Source organism: Venustampulla echinocandica, assembly GCF_003357145.1.
Source record: "Venustampulla echinocandica strain BP 5553 chromosome Unknown scaffold_4, whole genome shotgun sequence".
In the NCBI taxonomy this organism is placed as follows: Eukaryota; Fungi; Ascomycota; class Leotiomycetes; order Helotiales; family Pleuroascaceae; genus Venustampulla; species Venustampulla echinocandica.
Window position 1 is genome coordinate 80,625 of NW_022474209.1, and position 16,009 is coordinate 96,633.

The 16,009-nt window shown below is 49.5% G+C and overlaps 5 protein-coding genes across 5 annotated transcripts; 2 read left to right on the forward strand and 3 right to left on the reverse strand.

The window, feature by feature from the left end:
* Positions 1–135: 135 nt before the first annotated feature.
* BP5553_06313 (Uncharacterized protein) lies at positions 136–1,363 on the forward strand (the record flags this gene model as incomplete). Its single annotated transcript, XM_032014936.1, has 2 exons — positions 136–671; positions 721–1,363. 2 exons carry the CDS (start codon positions 136–138, stop codon positions 1,361–1,363), a joined length of 1,179 nt encoding a protein of 392 aa, XP_031868357.1.
* A 428-nt stretch (positions 1,364–1,791) lies between these two features.
* On the reverse strand, positions 1,792–3,148 carry BP5553_06314 (uncharacterized protein; the record flags this gene model as incomplete). Its single annotated transcript, XM_032014937.1, has 3 exons — positions 1,792–1,871; positions 1,926–2,910; positions 3,140–3,148. The coding sequence occupies 3 exons, from the start codon at positions 3,146–3,148 to the stop codon at positions 1,792–1,794; spliced, it is 1,074 nt and encodes a 357-aa protein (XP_031868358.1).
* Positions 3,149–5,998: 2,850 nt separating this feature from the next.
* On the reverse strand, positions 5,999–7,109 carry BP5553_06315 (Mitochondrial carrier; the record flags this gene model as incomplete). Its single annotated transcript, XM_032014938.1, has 2 exons — positions 5,999–6,669; positions 6,746–7,109. 2 exons carry the CDS (start codon positions 7,107–7,109, stop codon positions 5,999–6,001), a joined length of 1,035 nt encoding a protein of 344 aa, XP_031868359.1.
* Positions 7,110–8,662: 1,553 nt separating this feature from the next.
* On the forward strand, positions 8,663–13,159 carry BP5553_06316 (uncharacterized protein; the record flags this gene model as incomplete). The annotated part of the gene is made up of 1 exon (XM_032014939.1): positions 8,663–13,159. The coding sequence occupies one exon, from the start codon at positions 8,663–8,665 to the stop codon at positions 13,157–13,159; it is 4,497 nt and encodes a 1,498-aa protein (XP_031868360.1).
* A 936-nt stretch (positions 13,160–14,095) lies between these two features.
* On the reverse strand, positions 14,096–15,649 carry BP5553_06317 (Membrane protein-like protein TMS1; the record flags this gene model as incomplete). Its single annotated transcript, XM_032014940.1, has 3 exons — positions 14,096–15,096; positions 15,176–15,395; positions 15,599–15,649. 3 exons carry the CDS (start codon positions 15,647–15,649, stop codon positions 14,096–14,098), a joined length of 1,272 nt encoding a protein of 423 aa, XP_031868361.1.
* Positions 15,650–16,009: the final 360 nt, after the last annotated feature.

Here is a 16,009-nt window from a genome sequence, read left to right on the forward strand (position 1 = left end):
CAATAAGTGAAGTACGTACAATACTACAAGCACATCTCTCTGGCAGAGCTACCCTCCATGTCCGCCCTTCCTTGGATTGCGCATTCTTTAAACCATCTCTGATGCATACCATGCGGTGACAATCGGGAAAACAAAATGAAGCTCTCGAACTTTCTCAGTCTACCAGTGGTGCTGGCGTCGCTGCTGGCGCCAGCAACCGTCGCGGCTGAGCATACAAGCAATTGGGCAGTGCTGGTCTCGACATCGCGATTCTGGTTCAACTACCGGCATCTGGCCAATGTGCTGTCGCTATATCGAACAGTCAAGAGGCTTGGGATTCCCGACTCGCAGATCATTCTAATGCTTCCCGATGACATGGCATGTAACCCTCGAAATGCCTTCCCAGGAACCGTGTACAGCAATGCAGATCGAGCCGTGGATTTGTACGGTGATAACATCGAAGTGGACTACCGAGGCTACGAGGTCACAGTGGAGAACTTCATACGGCTGTTAACAGACAGGGTGGGAGAGGAGATGCCGAGGAGTAAGAGGCTGTTGACGGATGATCGAAGTAATATCCTGGTGTATATGACTGGGCACGGAGGGAACGAGTTCCTCAAATTCCAGGATGCAGAAGAGATCAGCGCATTTGATCTAGCGGACGCATTCGAGCAAATGTGGGAGAAGAAGAGGTAAGCCACCCTTGCGACCACTTTGTCTACTCTTGCTAATTGATGCCAGATATCATGAACTCCTCTTCATGATCGATACCTGCCAGGCAAACACAATGTACAGCAAAATTTACTCCCCCAACATAATCGCCACTGGCTCCTCCGAAATTGACCAGTCCTCCTACTCCCATCACGCAGACAACGACGTTGGAGTTGCCGTTATTGACCGATACACGTATTACAACCTCGATTTCCTTGAGAAGGAGGTGCGCGAACCTAGCAGCAAGAAGACCCTGGGGGATTTATTTGATAGCTATGATGAGTCCAAGATTCATTCCCATCCAGGTGTCAGATGGGATCTATTCCCTGGGGCCGAACAAGGGGGCAGGGAGAGATTGGTGATGGATTTCTTTGGGAACGTCCAGAATGTGGAGGTTGATAACGCTGGAAATAGCACACAGTTGGCGGAAGACTTACTGCTTCTAAGCAAGAAGATTTCTGAGCTACGACAGCAAGCCGATGCTACGGAGGGTGCCGAGAAGAATGCCACCACCCCTCAGCCCATAAAGGGTAGCCACATGGTGCGGAAGATCGGGGCCGCAAAGGTAGAAGCTGATCATAGGTCTTGGGACAAGACAGCTATGGGTGTATGGGCTTTGGTTGGGTGCTCCTTGGTTTGGTGGGCTGGTGAGCATATGCAACCATCTGTTTAAATTTTACTCTTCTTCAAATAGCAACGCTCCACGAACATATCTCGACTATCTATGTGAAGCCGGTTGCTGTGACTTTTTTCCAATGCAAGTGCAAGCAAGCGAGGCTATTTAGCTATTCCTCTTCTTTGGCCCGGCATGTTTAAGCAGTCATTCAAGACATAATGCTCACCGTCTAGAATCACATCCGATTTCTCAGAAGACCAAACTTGCAGAGCATACCATCTTTTCGTCCCAAATATGTTGAACAGTTCGTCCGAGCTAAGGTTTGTCCGGAATACGGAACGGTTGTCAACGTTAACTGTGTTGCTGTATATTTGAGTCACGCGGGTTCATGTGAAGTCAATCCTTGAGATATCCCATGTTATTAGACTGGAGTGTTATCTACCCATAGACCCCCGGACCCCTGCAAACAAACCAGCAACTGCCCTCTAGACTGTGACAGCCACTGCCTCCATGAACTTGACGCTCATGATGGATACCTGGGGGTATCGAGCCAACCTCTGAGGATCTGTTACATGTTAGCAAATTCTGGTTCTAGCAAGGCTAGAGAACGTATTCTTACCGTTGTTTTTCCTAAGTTCCTCGACCTTTTGCCTGGCCTTGTCCACGTTACCCAAGACAATCTCCTCCAGGCACTCCCAGGTGCATTTCTCTTTGAGTTCTGTCTCGCAAACATATTTTCGGAATCTTCGGCGGGACGACATGAGAAATTCCCGCCCAACGGCACCCTCCCAAAATCTCGTCCCAAGGACGACACTAGGGGGTGCTCTCGGCTTAACGAAAATGATATTCGGGACCGGAGCATTGCTGGAGGTTGCTCCAACAACAAATATCACTTCTTTGACACCCAGGCCGAGGATATTCTTGTTAATGTAAGTCTCGGGGAAATCGAAGACCTTCGTGAAGCGTTTCCAGACCTCGTAATCCAATGCCAACCGTTGGATCTGAAGATCAATCCAGTAGTGCCCCATCTGGCACATTTTCAGGGAAGTTGTGTTCATCCAAATGATGTCAATGGCCGGGTTGACGAATATCTTTGGTGCCAAAGCATAAGCATTCCGCCATTGAGGTGCAAGGGGTTCGACATAACTGCAGGTGTCAAAAACTGAGGCTGCGCGTTCGGCATCCGTCTTGAGCTTGATCAATAGGTCGATGCATGGCTTCTTGACACGCAAGAAGAGTCTGCGTGCCTCTTTGTTGACAAAGCGAATTGGACTATGGGATGGCGCAACCGATGGATACCAAACCCCCGCGTGCGGAGTGATACGGAAGGTGGTAATCTGGGGTGTGAGGACTGCGAGTGTCCAGATCATTTGGCGAAGCTCGAGAGGAAGCTTAGGAAAGCGGGGGAATTGTCTGGCGATCAGGTCCGGAATCTGGGAGGAAATTGCCACAGACATTTGAGGAGGAGCGGTGACAGAGTCGATATGGTCGACGGCGTCGTGGTCCATAACGTGATCTTCCATTCTCGCGTAATTCAGGGGTTGAGAAAGGGGAGACTGGTCTTTGACGAGATGTTCGAGATGCTCAGCAACTTGGCTGTAGAGCTGTGAAGTTGGGTTGCAGGAAGATGGATGACGTTGTTTTGTTTTGTTTTGAGTTTAGGTTTTGGTTCTCAGAGGTTATATTTCTTCTGTACGTTCAACTGTTACATAGGCACGCAGGGACGCAGACACGCAGACACGCTTGTGTTGATGGACGAACAAACTTAAACAGATACCATCCACGTTATAGCACGTTTCCAGAACTCTGCGATCTTTCTCTACTGGCCCCCACCTCCTTCATTTACTATATGTTTACTAGCCCTCCCAGCGTAAACTCCATCCTCTACACAAAGGACAATCCAGTCTAGTTCCCTTCACAGTGGGCTATGAGTACCTAGTTCGGCAAACGTATGTGGCCTCCTTAACATCACTGGTTTTATTATGGGCAGGTCTTATACCAGCAGAAGGTCTCTTGTTATCCATTTCTCGGACTGCATTGTGATTCTTCTATCTAGCTAAACATGCCCATTGTGTTGTTGTGACCGACAAGATACTAGAGCCAGAATAAGTTGCCTAGCTTTTCCATCGCTAATTTCACCCCTAAAAGAGGCCAGAGCAAGTGATTGGTAGTATTCAACCGGTTTTTGTAACAAAGTATATTGGGACTCAAAACAAAGAAGCAGAAAAGCATAGCGTAGTGAAGGGGCAACGAGGGAAATTATTTTGCTTTGCGAAGATGTTTTTATAGTTAACGGACATCAAACCTACGAATGCCAATCCCCGGCCCTCGCAAAAGCGCCTAAATTCCTGCAATCATTCAAGAGATTGCAGTCCCGGCCACACTTCATCAGAATAAGGTTTGCGGGTTCCGTTCGTGCATGTATCGAGGTGCCGTTAAGAGGCACGAGGGGCGATGGATGCGGGAACATCAAAGATATATAAAGGTTTAAGCATCTTCGATTGGCAGGCTGGCTGTAAAATATATTTCAATATCAAGCCGAAGTGCGGGCTCTATTGACGAGTACACGACTCGAAAAAGGAAATTCACCTGCAAGGGGTGGCTGTGGAACCTTTTATATAGGACAATCCATGATAGTGAGAACCCCAAGAAAGCCTTCCTCATCCTAGCAACTATCATTTAACATAAGGCTATTGATTTAGGCACCTTAGCCATGTATATACAATCATCGTATCCGAGGTAAACAAACATAGGTGCAGTGCGCGATCGCTTCCCTCCACCGCGAGGCTGGCACCCCGCTTTTTCTCCTCGACAGACGCGAGATGACACGCAAAAATAAACGCAAAAAAACATATTCAAAACCTCACCTTTAAAAAAGAATAATAGAAAAGAATTCCAAAAAGTAATTCAGCTCTAGGCAGCGGCTAAGCTGTAACCTCTAGCATTCGATACTCTCACAGGCTACCCAATAAGCACCCCCCGGATCGTCACCCGAGGAGTTGAGAATAACGCCTGCTACAGGAAGCGCTCAGTTTATGCGAAGCGGCCAGAATAGAGCCTACATTAACGGAAAAACGCTTATTTTGATTTATACCCCATACCATCGGTTCGGTGCCGCCCCTTTGAACTTTTGCAGCAGCGCCACGTCAATACCTATGGATATGTTTGATGCGATCCTCAGGGAGTATGTAGCAATATGGAGAATAGTATATGAATCAATAGGAGGAGAGCTGCTTGGCTTTCCAAAGTCTTGATGTTGAGCCGGTAATGCGACCGCATCGCTAAGGGGTATGCGCATATGTGTTCACTACTAGCAGTCCCCAACTCTCGCAGCATAATGCAAAACATAGTGCGAAGCATAGCGTAAAGGTTTGCAAAACTGAATAGAAAGGCTGAAGTAAATGCCAAAGCTTACAAGGCTAAAAACAAACGTAACTCGAGAGATCTGCACCAAACGCCTCGAACTGAACACTAGGCAACCATAAAACAGCAAGAGGAGATGCAAAGGGTGGTGGGGTAATATCCCACGAATTACTTGTCCTTACGTATCCCCATGTGGATAGGCAATTTTGGAGTTGTTTCCAAATAACTATACCAATTCTCACAGTTGAAGTGTTGAAATGTTGACGCCGCCGCAAATCGAAAGCTCAAACCGGGTCGAGAGATTGTAAAGTGAGATGATGAGGATTCACTTTCCTTCCACTAACAAGCCGGGATATAATTTAAAACAAAAAAGTAATACCAAGTAGCATAAAAGCACATATGAATACTGAAGAAAGCATGTATTGCAGGTGTAAAGGCAAATGTGATGTTGGAAGATTCAGGGGGGGTTGAAAGCGGAGGGTTGTGAAGAGAACTGTAATTCTCCCAGGTGGAGAGCCAGAACAGGTGCTTAGGCGGTCTAATTACTCTATAAAAATTCACTGTTCGAGCTTGGTCCCAAAATAAAAAGCAAAGCTGAAGATGTAACTCTCGCCCAAGGATTCAGGGGTTGATGTACCTACCTGCCCTGCCTTATGTAGGCACCTTGGTAGGTATTAGTTCCCCGTTTGCAGGAAAAAGAAACTTCTTGCTCAAGTTAAAGATACCTGAGGCAGTATGCAAATAAAAACTGAGTTGCAATGTTTACAAGCAACCATCTAGATGGATTGTTAACGTATCCTTTTGTTGGTTGAAGAATTTTACCCTTGTGGTGGGGTTAGAAATGCATCCCTGAGGCTCTGCGGATAAGCCCCCTGGAGCCAAGAAGAAGGGGCCTCGGAGCGCCGGAATTTGGGGCTACAGTAGAGCAAGTGCCCCGCGCAGCGACTAATTGTCCGATAACCGACAACCGTTCCGCGTGTTCCGTTTTCATATGAGAATTCTGGGGATGAAATGCAACGTATATCTAAGATAGGTAGTTAGATATCGGATGGAATCGGAAATGTATAGTTAGGTGAGCTTTGTCCTATTTTGTCCTCGATTTAAATGATTCTCTATGGTGTATATTTCAGTTCACAATTTAATATAGATTACTCGGGTAATGGCGGAAACCATGCAAGTTGCGATGTTGAAAAATGTATCAATAATTCTATCTGCGTGATTGCTATGCTCCGTAAATCCCGTGAAAATGCCCCAGAAATCTTGAGAACACCAAATCCGTACACGATCCATATCCGTCACGCGCCACAGCCATCTATGGTTTGCTTCTATTCATCCAAAGGTCTTATTCATGAATTGATGCGCCAGCTCGACTCCCAAAAATGTCGCCGCGTTCGCAGGTACAGCTCTGCAAAGAGCGGGTCCAAATCCTGGGAAGAAAGCCTTGAGTCCTCCATTCCTATATAGTCCACGGATAACGCCGCCCACCGTGGGGTTGCCCTCCATGGTCTGCAGTCTACTCTTCACGGTATCAACCGGGAACACAGGAATCCACATAGCAACACCTGCTGCCGCACCGGCGGTGGTAATAGCAACCAGACTCAGATTTCCGCTCGCCTTCCCCGTCTCAGGGTCGACCGGCGTGAGTTTTCGCTTGATGATTTCGTATGTCGCGAAGTAGGCGGCGGACCCAGGGCCATCCCTTGCCAATGTCGCTGCGGAGCCCCGGAATACCGAACGGATGCCGCCTTCTTTGTACAATTGGCGCACGACATCCACGCCGCCGCTGTATTTCGGCTTCTCTCCAGGAGCCAGCTGCTTTTGCCCTTGGACTTGTAGTATGACCTTGACACGCTCGAACGGGGCGGTGATGATGGTCATGGGGATGGCAGAGAAGAAGCCTGCGGCTGAGACCTGTGCGACGGAGAGCTGATCGTTCTCAACGGTGGAGAAGCGGCGGACCAGACCTTTTCCAACATCGTATCCCCAGAAAGACACGGCAACTGTCCTTTAATCAGCCTCGTAATCCTCGCGCAAGCTAGAAAGAAAAGCAATCGGATCAGGTCGTATTTTACTTACACATAGGAGTTACGCCCACCAAGGGCGCACTGACCCCCGCATACAATCCCCTCCTCAATCCATCCCTCGCGATACTCTTCTTCACAACATCGATCGCACTGCTGTAGACGCCGCGCTCTGCGGTCTGTAGCCGGACCTTAACCAGGTCGAAGGGATGCCCAACGACGACCGCACACACGCCGCCGAAACCTCCCGCTGCCAAACTTCTCAACCCCTGGAGGGATTTCTGTCCAGCTACCTTTGCGTCGTCCTTCAATTCGGCCTTTGACTCCGGAATGTGGGGTAGCCTCTCTGCGATGGCTGGAGGTAGGGCATCGAGTTTCTGGTTTATTTGCGCCCCGGTGGAAGAGGAAGAGGAAGCCATGGCGAGGGTAATTCACTGAGCGCGCGCGCAAAGATACAAAAAAAATGTAGCGGGGAGATGATATTTTGTTTATTAAGGGTTCAAGCTAGCCTGTGCATGAGAACGAACGAATGGAAGCTTCGCACAGGCGGACAAATATTTGCCGAGGTGTTTCGGTCTGGAGGCGTCATCTGGGGAAGCCGTCGGAGCGGAAACTTTATGCTAAATACAGAGCAGAGAGGAATAGAAAAAAAAGCATGAACATAGCCACAAGTCTGATAACGTTTCATGCAGTTGCGCATCTTTCAATATTTCAACTTTAATAAGTCAAATGCTTTATCTATTGGTATTTGGGCGGAAAGTTTGGGGAATCATGGAACGCATTGACGGTTGAGCTTGGTACCAGAAGAACGCTAAGCCCCTCCAAAACAGTCGCTAGGCAATGGGTGGCGAGGAATGATTCTAGATCCTGGGATGGTTCTTGGGGTTGGGAGTTGGGATGGAACTGCATTGCTGGGAGTTGCGCTGCTTCCGGGCTTAGAGAGTTGGGGAATATAAATATACACGTCACCTCTTATGATCTCTCTCTTATGGCCGCTTAGGTGCGGTTTGTATTTCGTATACTTCGTTTGTACTGTACCTGGTACTAGGTATCTAGGTACCTAAAGCACCAATAGCTAATAACTCATAAGGCGCCCAAGTACAAGGTACTTGGTATTTGGAACTTGTACGGGATGGGGTTGAAACCGGATGACAGATCAGAACATATCACGCCCACTATTACTCCAAAGACCAAGATATACCGCGGAGTTCGTATGTACCGACAACAATAATGTTCTGGCTAGAGCCATCTTGCTTTTTCAGAGCCAGACCAACTATAGGGAACATGAAAAGGCTCCCAGGAATCCAATAGAAACAGCCATCTCTGTGCAGTAAAGAAGTGGTCCAATAAAGAGCAAACTGGTTGAAACATAGTGCCCGCATTGCAGGCTGTAACAATAAAGGTGGGCGTCGAGTCTCTAGCAGTTCTGTGTTGTCGAACCTGTGATCATTGTGAGAAACCTCCGCTGCACCTCGGGCAGCCTGCGAACTCAGTCACTCACTCCCAAGCTCCCAAGTTCCCAACACCTGCATGAAGAGTTTTTCGAGCAAATGGCCTCACGAGCAAGGAGCCGGAGCTGCAACCATGGTAGCACTCTCGCAGTTCACCGCAAATAGGAACAGATCCTTATGCCCAAAAACGGCTGCAGACAGGAGAAACACGTTGCTCCACCGGTGCGCCCAGTGCTACGTGCTAGTGGATCCTGAACAACGCATGTCGCTGTTGTTCGGTCGCCGGCGATCAATCACGCATGAACATACCGCCCAAACCCCAAGCACACCCACGCCCACATCCTATATCGCCTCAACTATAGGCAATTGGGCCTGGTCGCACGACAACGGTGAGCAACGGTGAGTCTGATAATGCTGTTAAGTTCAGTTAAGTTAAGTCGCAAAAACCTTCTCTTTTATTCTCGGCGTCCCGCTTCCTCAGTCTGTCTCTTCAATGAACAATTATCCGTCAAAACAACACAATGGCTCCCAACTCCCGTAGCAATTCTCGCCCGCCCTTAACAAGCCGCATACGAGCTTCTTTTGAAGGCAAGCGCATCAAGCCCGAAGTCACCAGTCCCGTACACACCAATGGGAATGGATATTATCCTCCGCTGGATCCCGAGGCGCTCCAAACTGCCGTCGATCAAGCTATCAATGGCGAGACCTTCCAGCTTGCCATTGCGGCGAACCTAGCCCGATTGATAAAACCTTCAATCCGGGATGCGCTGGATACCCTACAACCAGTGGTGGAAGCAGTGTACTCGCACGAGGTTCTCCTGCGGAAAACGAATAGGAGTGTGGAGGATATCCTGATCCGTCTCGACACTGGGGAGAAATTGGGCCGTGGAGGTGCAGAGACGCCTACGCCGACGAGCCCAGGAACACCCACATCGCCCCGGCGGCGGAACTCGAGCGAGTCGTCGAATCCCCAGGACATCGAGCAATTCAAGCAATCACTAGAGAAGAACAACAAGCGCACCGTTGCGACGCTCGCCGAGCTGTCGAGCGCTGTCAATGCGAATAACAAGAAGATCAACGAGGTGGTAACGAGCATTTCGGACATACAAGCTACATTGGTGCCAACAAGAGCAAGTGTCGATTCTTTGCAGGCCTTCGTCGACCAGTCGCCTACCACAACAGCTGTTCTGCAAGCACAATTGGATCAGTTGAAGGAGGATATCGGCCTGGTTATTGATACTATAGGCTCAAACCTTGGCCAGAACGTCAAGGACATCAACCAGAAAGTCGGGGAACATGCTTCTCTCTTCGCCTCCCACGCCGCCCAGCTCGATGCGATCTCGACAGACCTCGTAGCATTAAAAGGCCAACCGGGCGTGCTCGAGACTATACAGGCAATCTCAGGAGACCTTGAAACAATAAAAGGAAAGGTCGAGGATAGCATAATCTCGAACCATGAGAGCTTTGGTGCATTGGAATCACAAGTTGGAACTGTTTTAAATGCAGTAGAAACGCACAGCGGGACTTTGACTGAAATTAAGGATGCCAACGCACATCCTGAGATTCTGGCCGCTGTCCAAAAATCCAACGACTCGCATGCCTCTCATTCCACATTATTGAGCGAGATCAAAGACAGGTCTCTGAGCTCCGATTCTGAACGGGCTCTCCCGGTCTCGGGTAGTGATCCCGAGTTCACCACATTATTACAGGCGTTGAAGGAGGATCTTCTCGTCATAAAAGAGAATGTTGAATCAGGATTATCCTCCAATAGCGACAGCTTGACCGGCATAAGCTCCAAACTAGACAATGTCTTTACTACTGTCGAGGAGCATAAATCGGCGAACCAAAGTGCAGACATATTAACAGCTGTTCAAAAGTCGAACGATTCCCATACATCCCATGCCGAAGCATTGGAAGGAATTAAATCTCTCGGAGCTGCTGCTCCAACTGCTGATTACAACGGCAATTTTGCTGCATTAGAAGCGCAGTTAGCATCTCTGCAGACCAGCCTTCAATCTCACGCTGGCACCCTAGACGATATCAAGACAGCCAATATTTCTACTAGCAGAGAAATCGCTCCTGTTTCAGAGGATAACAGCACGGCATCATTGCAAGCAGAAATCGCTACCATCGTCAACACTCTCCAATCCCACACGGCCGTCCTCGCTGAAATCAAAGAAGACGTCAGCGCCGAAATCTTGAGCACCCTCCACGATATAGCCCAGTCACAAGCTAGTAGCGGATCACTCCTCACAGAAATTAAGGAGGCAGACGTCAGCGCTGAGATTCTAACTGCTTTGCATTCGTCGAATGATTCTCACACTACTCATACAGCCGCTTTAGAGCAGTTGCATGCCGCTGTGCAAGCCTCCAATGATTCGCATGCCGCTCATGGTACCGCATTTGATGAACTTAAATCTACTAGGTCTATTGACTCGGCTGTTCCTGCTGAGACTAGCAGTCCAAATGCTTTAGAGGCGAATATTAGCGCCCTTGCTGCGACGTTGGAAGAGACTAAGGCGACATTGGCTGAAATCAAACAAGCCGCGAATGCATCGAATGAGTCTCATGTCGCGCATACTGCTTCCTTGGAGGAGCTTAAGTCAGCCAGGTCTGTCGAGGAAAGCCCTTCCCAAAACGTTAACCTGGATGCATTGGAGTCCCAGATCGGGACGATTGCTGCCACGTTGGACGAGCATAAGACCACCCTTTCCGCCATCCATGAAGCAGCAAAGGCCTCGAACGAGTCCCATGCTGCTCATACCGCTGTGCTCGTGGAAATTAAAGAAGCTGCTGGATCACTAACCGAGTCCCACGCTTTACATCACACTGCCTTGGGTGAGATCAAAGATGCTACAACTGCATCCAATGAATCCCATGCAGCTCATACAGCAACACTCGCTGAGATCAAATCTACCCCGCAACCAGAGACGTCTACTCGCGATGACCCTGCCAGCGCTGATGTTCCCGCCTTAGAAGCTCATTTCAATACCATCATCAGCAGTCTCGAAGCGCAGAATTCCACATTGAGTGACATCAAGGAGGCAACAACAAATCCAGAATTATTGGCTGCAACGAAAGAAACGCATGGACTCGTCACCTTAAATCATGAGCTTCTAACCTCTCACACCCCTCTTCTAGAGTCTATTCAAGCGGGGATATCTCACGAAGATATTTCGTCCAACATCTCCGAACTAAAATCGATCGTCGAGCAATCAAAAGCAGGCGTCGATGATCACAGCACGCTAGTAAAAGATCTCCACACCGATACGAAGAACTCGCATTCAGAGCTCACTCTAGCCATTGGCGCCCTGGCCCTTGGTGGTGCAGCCGGAGCTGGTGCTGCGGCACTCACTTCCCAGAGCGATGATAGTTCCTCATCCGAGATCCTCTCGGAGGTGAAGGCTGTCCGAGCCCTCGTGGAGACCTCATCCGCATCCATTGATACTACTAAAGAGACTGTTACGTCCATCGCCTCACAAATTGATATTAATCACACAACCGTTACCACAACCATCTCTACGCTCAGCGATGAGCTGAAAGCGGAAATTGATGCCACGGGCACGCAAGTGGCCGACTCAGTCACTGGGCTAAGTGGGATCATCCAAGCTATTGATGTCGACACTCTAAATGGCGCTGTGCAGGAGTGCAATAAAGACGTCAAGGAAATAACAGTATCGATCGAAGCCCTAGGTAGCCAAGTACAGACCACAGGAGACAAAGTCGATGAATTGGCAGCGGGTGTCCATCTTAACGAGAAGGGACTCGGCCAATTAAAGGAACATACCGTTATACTTAACAGCGCCGAGCCGATTTCTGAGGGCGCTTGGCTTAGAAGCACAGCCGCACCAGAAGTAGCGGAGATCGAGAGATCGGGTTTTGAGGAATCGGATGAGGATGATGCTTATCGTCATAATCTTTCGCCTGTGGCCGAAGAGCAAACTCCCCAGCGGGAGGATACTCCGGTTCTAGAGGACTCCGAAGTTGAGGAGCCTGCTGTCGAGGAGGTTGCTGTCGAAGAGCCTGCTGCCGAGGAGCCTGCTGTTGAGGAGCCTACTGTCGAAGAACCGGCTGTCGAGGATGTAGCTGCCATCGAAGAGGACTCGGTGCTAGCAGAGCCTGCCGAAAAGGAGACTGCTGAAGAGATCGCCGCTGAGGAGCCTCCCGTTGAAGAGCCCGTTGCTGAAGAGGCTGCTGCTAAGGAGCTTGCGACTGAAGAGCCAGCTACTGTAGAATCTGTTGCTGAAGATCCCACTGCTGAGGAGCCCATCTCTAAGGAGCCTGCCGCAGAGGAGTCTGTCGCCAAGGAAGAAGCTGCAGCGGAGGAACCTGTCCTCGAATCCTCCGATGTAGCGGAGGAGCCCGCCACTGAAGACGTTGCTGTGGTTAAAGAGCAGGCTGTAGATGAAGCTGAAGAACCTGTAACCATGGCAGACAATGGTGAAGCGGAAGAGCCTATTGCGACCGAGGAACTTGCTCCAGAGGAGGAGGCTATCGCCAAGGAGCCGGTCGTAGAAGAGGCAGCTACGGTCGAAGAGCCGGCGACAGAAGCGCATGAGGAGTCTGCCCATGCTGACGCGCCAGTGGAGGATGAGGCTGAGGAGCCTCTCCGTCTCCCTAAGCACGAAGCTACAACAGAAGATCCTGCTGCAGACGACGATCCTGCTTCAGAACAGCCCGCTACAAAGGCACCTGCTGTAGAGGAAGAAGAAAGTCCCCTAGCAGACCCCGAACCAGCTGCCGAAAAGCCATCCGATTTAGAGGAACTGCCTACTCCAGCGACCCAACCAAGCGCAGAAGCCCTAGAAGCAGATAATACAGGAGATGGCGAAGAGACCGAATCAGCCTCTACAAGCGCAATAGCATCGCCATCTTCCCCTGCATTCCCTCCGACTCCAGGCAGTTCTGGTGGCAAGAAGGGAAAGAAGGGCAAGAAGGAGAAGAAGGAGAAGAAGGAAAAGAAAGGGAAGAAGGAGAAGGTGCAGTTTGTTATGGATGGGGACGAGCCTGAGGAATAAAGAGAGTCATAAGTTTGCAAAGTTGGGTAATGGGATATGGTATGGTTGGAATAGATTGCTTTGATATCATTTAAGTTTGTGATGCATTGGGGATCGGCCCGGGGGTGGACAAATGGCTAGAGGGGTTGGACTGACATGGTGTCAAACACATATTTTTCCTTTTCATCTTCTTGGACTTTTGGTACATATTAGCTTCATGCCCCTCGCTTTTTTTTTCTTTCTTGAGATCGATTCGCTCTGCTGTGAGCAAGGTTCTCCAGCACTACCTACCAACAGTACCTACCTACTTTTCATTTATGGGCAGCCCTTTTTATATATAAGGGTTCAGGGAGGAGGATAACATATTTGGACCGGGTGATCTGTGAAATGGATGGGATTGGATTTATATACAGGACTATCCGTCTATATGTTTCATTTTATTTTTGCTTCGATTTATATATATCTGCTGCCTTACCCTTATGTACACTTTCCCAGGGTCTTAGTCTGGGGGTTTTCAAGTCCTGGAGTTCTGAAGGGAGCAAGTCGGCTTGGGCTGGTGGTAATTTACCTGTTCATATAGCTTGTGAGGGTGGTGGTTTAGCTGAATATGAAGTATTGACGTGAATAGTCTTGTGTTCCGTGGCATATGATAATGCTCGATGACGAACTGTGGATCGTGAAATGTCTGCTTAACACGATATCTAGGTACCTTAGGTGATTAGGCAGAGTAGTCTCTTTGAAAGCTCCCCTCGTTCCTATTTATAGATGAGGTTTGGCTACGTCAAGAGAAAAGTATATCTTCACTTTGGGACGATGGAACGATCTTGCAATAACTGATTTTGAGCCTTCTGAATTAAGGGTATTTCAGTTATTAAAGCCCATAAGCAAGCCCAGGTATAAAACAGATGCAATAAACACTACAATGCAATGACCCACCAAACCCCACCCACTGCGCGCTTAAGAGAAGTCGAATCTATCAGGTAATACAATAGGTGCGACGAGAGTCCAAATATAAATCCCGTAGCAGACCCAAGCACTGACAATCTTGACCCAGCTAGCCCAATAAGTTCTTCCAACGGGAGCGAAATCACTAGACTCCCAATCCTCCATGTTCATGGTAAGGAGGGTTGCGACCCAGGCAGTTGCAAGGAAGAAGATGATGTGGAAGAGCGCATAGTTGTATTGTGTTGAGGTTCGTTCGTCGTCTTTCGCGGTATTCCCGCTCTCGCTGTCATCGTCGTCGTCCAAAAGTGCATCTGCTGGAAGACTTCCTTCCTCAACGGCCTGGCGCAAAGCTGCGGCACGCATTTCCCGGCGGGAATCCGGTTGTTGAGTGACGAGATCATGCTCATCGTCCTCTGGCAATCTGATGCTGTTGCCCTTGCCTCCGAGAGCAACTCCTTGGGTTGCAGCTCGGGTAGTGGTGTAGGCAACCGTTAACATGGTGACAATAGCACCAATCACGACGGAAGTCGTTCGGGCGCCTTGGGCTCGAATGAGAGGGTTGCAGTTCTTGTCATCTGGCTCCATGGAAACAGCTGACATGGTGAGATATGTGCAGTAGACTGCAACCATAGCCGACTGGGCAAGCCCCGCCTTAGGATTGTACTCCTGAATCGCAGGATGGACGGAGATGCCAGAGACAAGAACTAGGAATACCAAGTTGAGAGTGATGGCAGTCTGGTTCATAGAGCACCCGCTGGCAGCGAAGAATATATACTGGACGATGGTCATGGCAAGGGAAGCCGCATACATTCCCAAAGTGGATCCGATGAGGACTCCTCTCCACACGCGGGAATCGGTTGCATCAATCTGCTCAAGGCAGTATTCTGCCCACGAATGAGCCAAATCGACCAAGAGAATGAGGCCGAGGAGAAGGAAGAGGGTGGCTCCGAATAAAGCGACATAGTTTCCCCAGAAGGCGAAGAATGATTCCGGAATGAGGAACGTAAGAACGACTAGAATTAGCCAGGCGATAATTTTGGGGCCCCAGAATCCGTTTTGTATGTTGGCTCGAGGATTCTTGGATGAATTAACCCCGAGTAGAAGCACGGCCATTATGATGTGGAAGACGCCCAGGGCGAAGTTGATCCGATGGACCGCAACCCATCCATGACACTCTCCATCCCCACAGCTTATCGTCATATAGTCGAGGGTCAAATGTTGTAGTTTGTTGATCGCCCACGGCGTAAGCATTATCCACGATAGTATCGAGTTCACTAGCAGGATGAGGGCGTAGGCAATTCGAGTCGCCACGCTGTAAGACCGGTTATCAGCATATGGGCGCATTCATAGTCGAGGACATTAACTAACCTATTCCCACATTTCCCACAGGCGCTACACACCGCTGAACAAGTCGCCGCCCCGCAACAGCTTGCAGCACATCCAAATATCTGTGAAAGAGGTTGAAGTCAGCACCCGCCGCCATGTCAAGTTGCCTGCTGGTTGATTGAGACATACTGTGCCCACGCTGGGCACCGCCAGCAGCGGCAGGGAAAGGAGAGCACCCATCTTGTTCGCGATAGATGCCTCTGTAATAAGAGATACTCGATGAACACTTCGACCACAGCTGGATCTCCAGATAACGGTGGGTTTCTGGTCAAGCAGTGAGTGACTACGCAGTGGTGATGATGGAGCTCCACGCGGCGGTTGAAGGTTCCCGCTGTGGCTGGGTAATGGGCAATGCCGTCGCCTGATACCTGAGGCAGACATCGAGGAGCGCCTTATCTCCTGCGATAACGGCGACGGAAGACGGCAACGGCAACGGGCGCAGTCCGAAGGGAGTCGCCTTCGATAAATTCCCCCTACATCATATGAAAGACTTCCAACAAACTAATGTCTTGGTACCAAGTCTGATCTGTAACCCGCCCT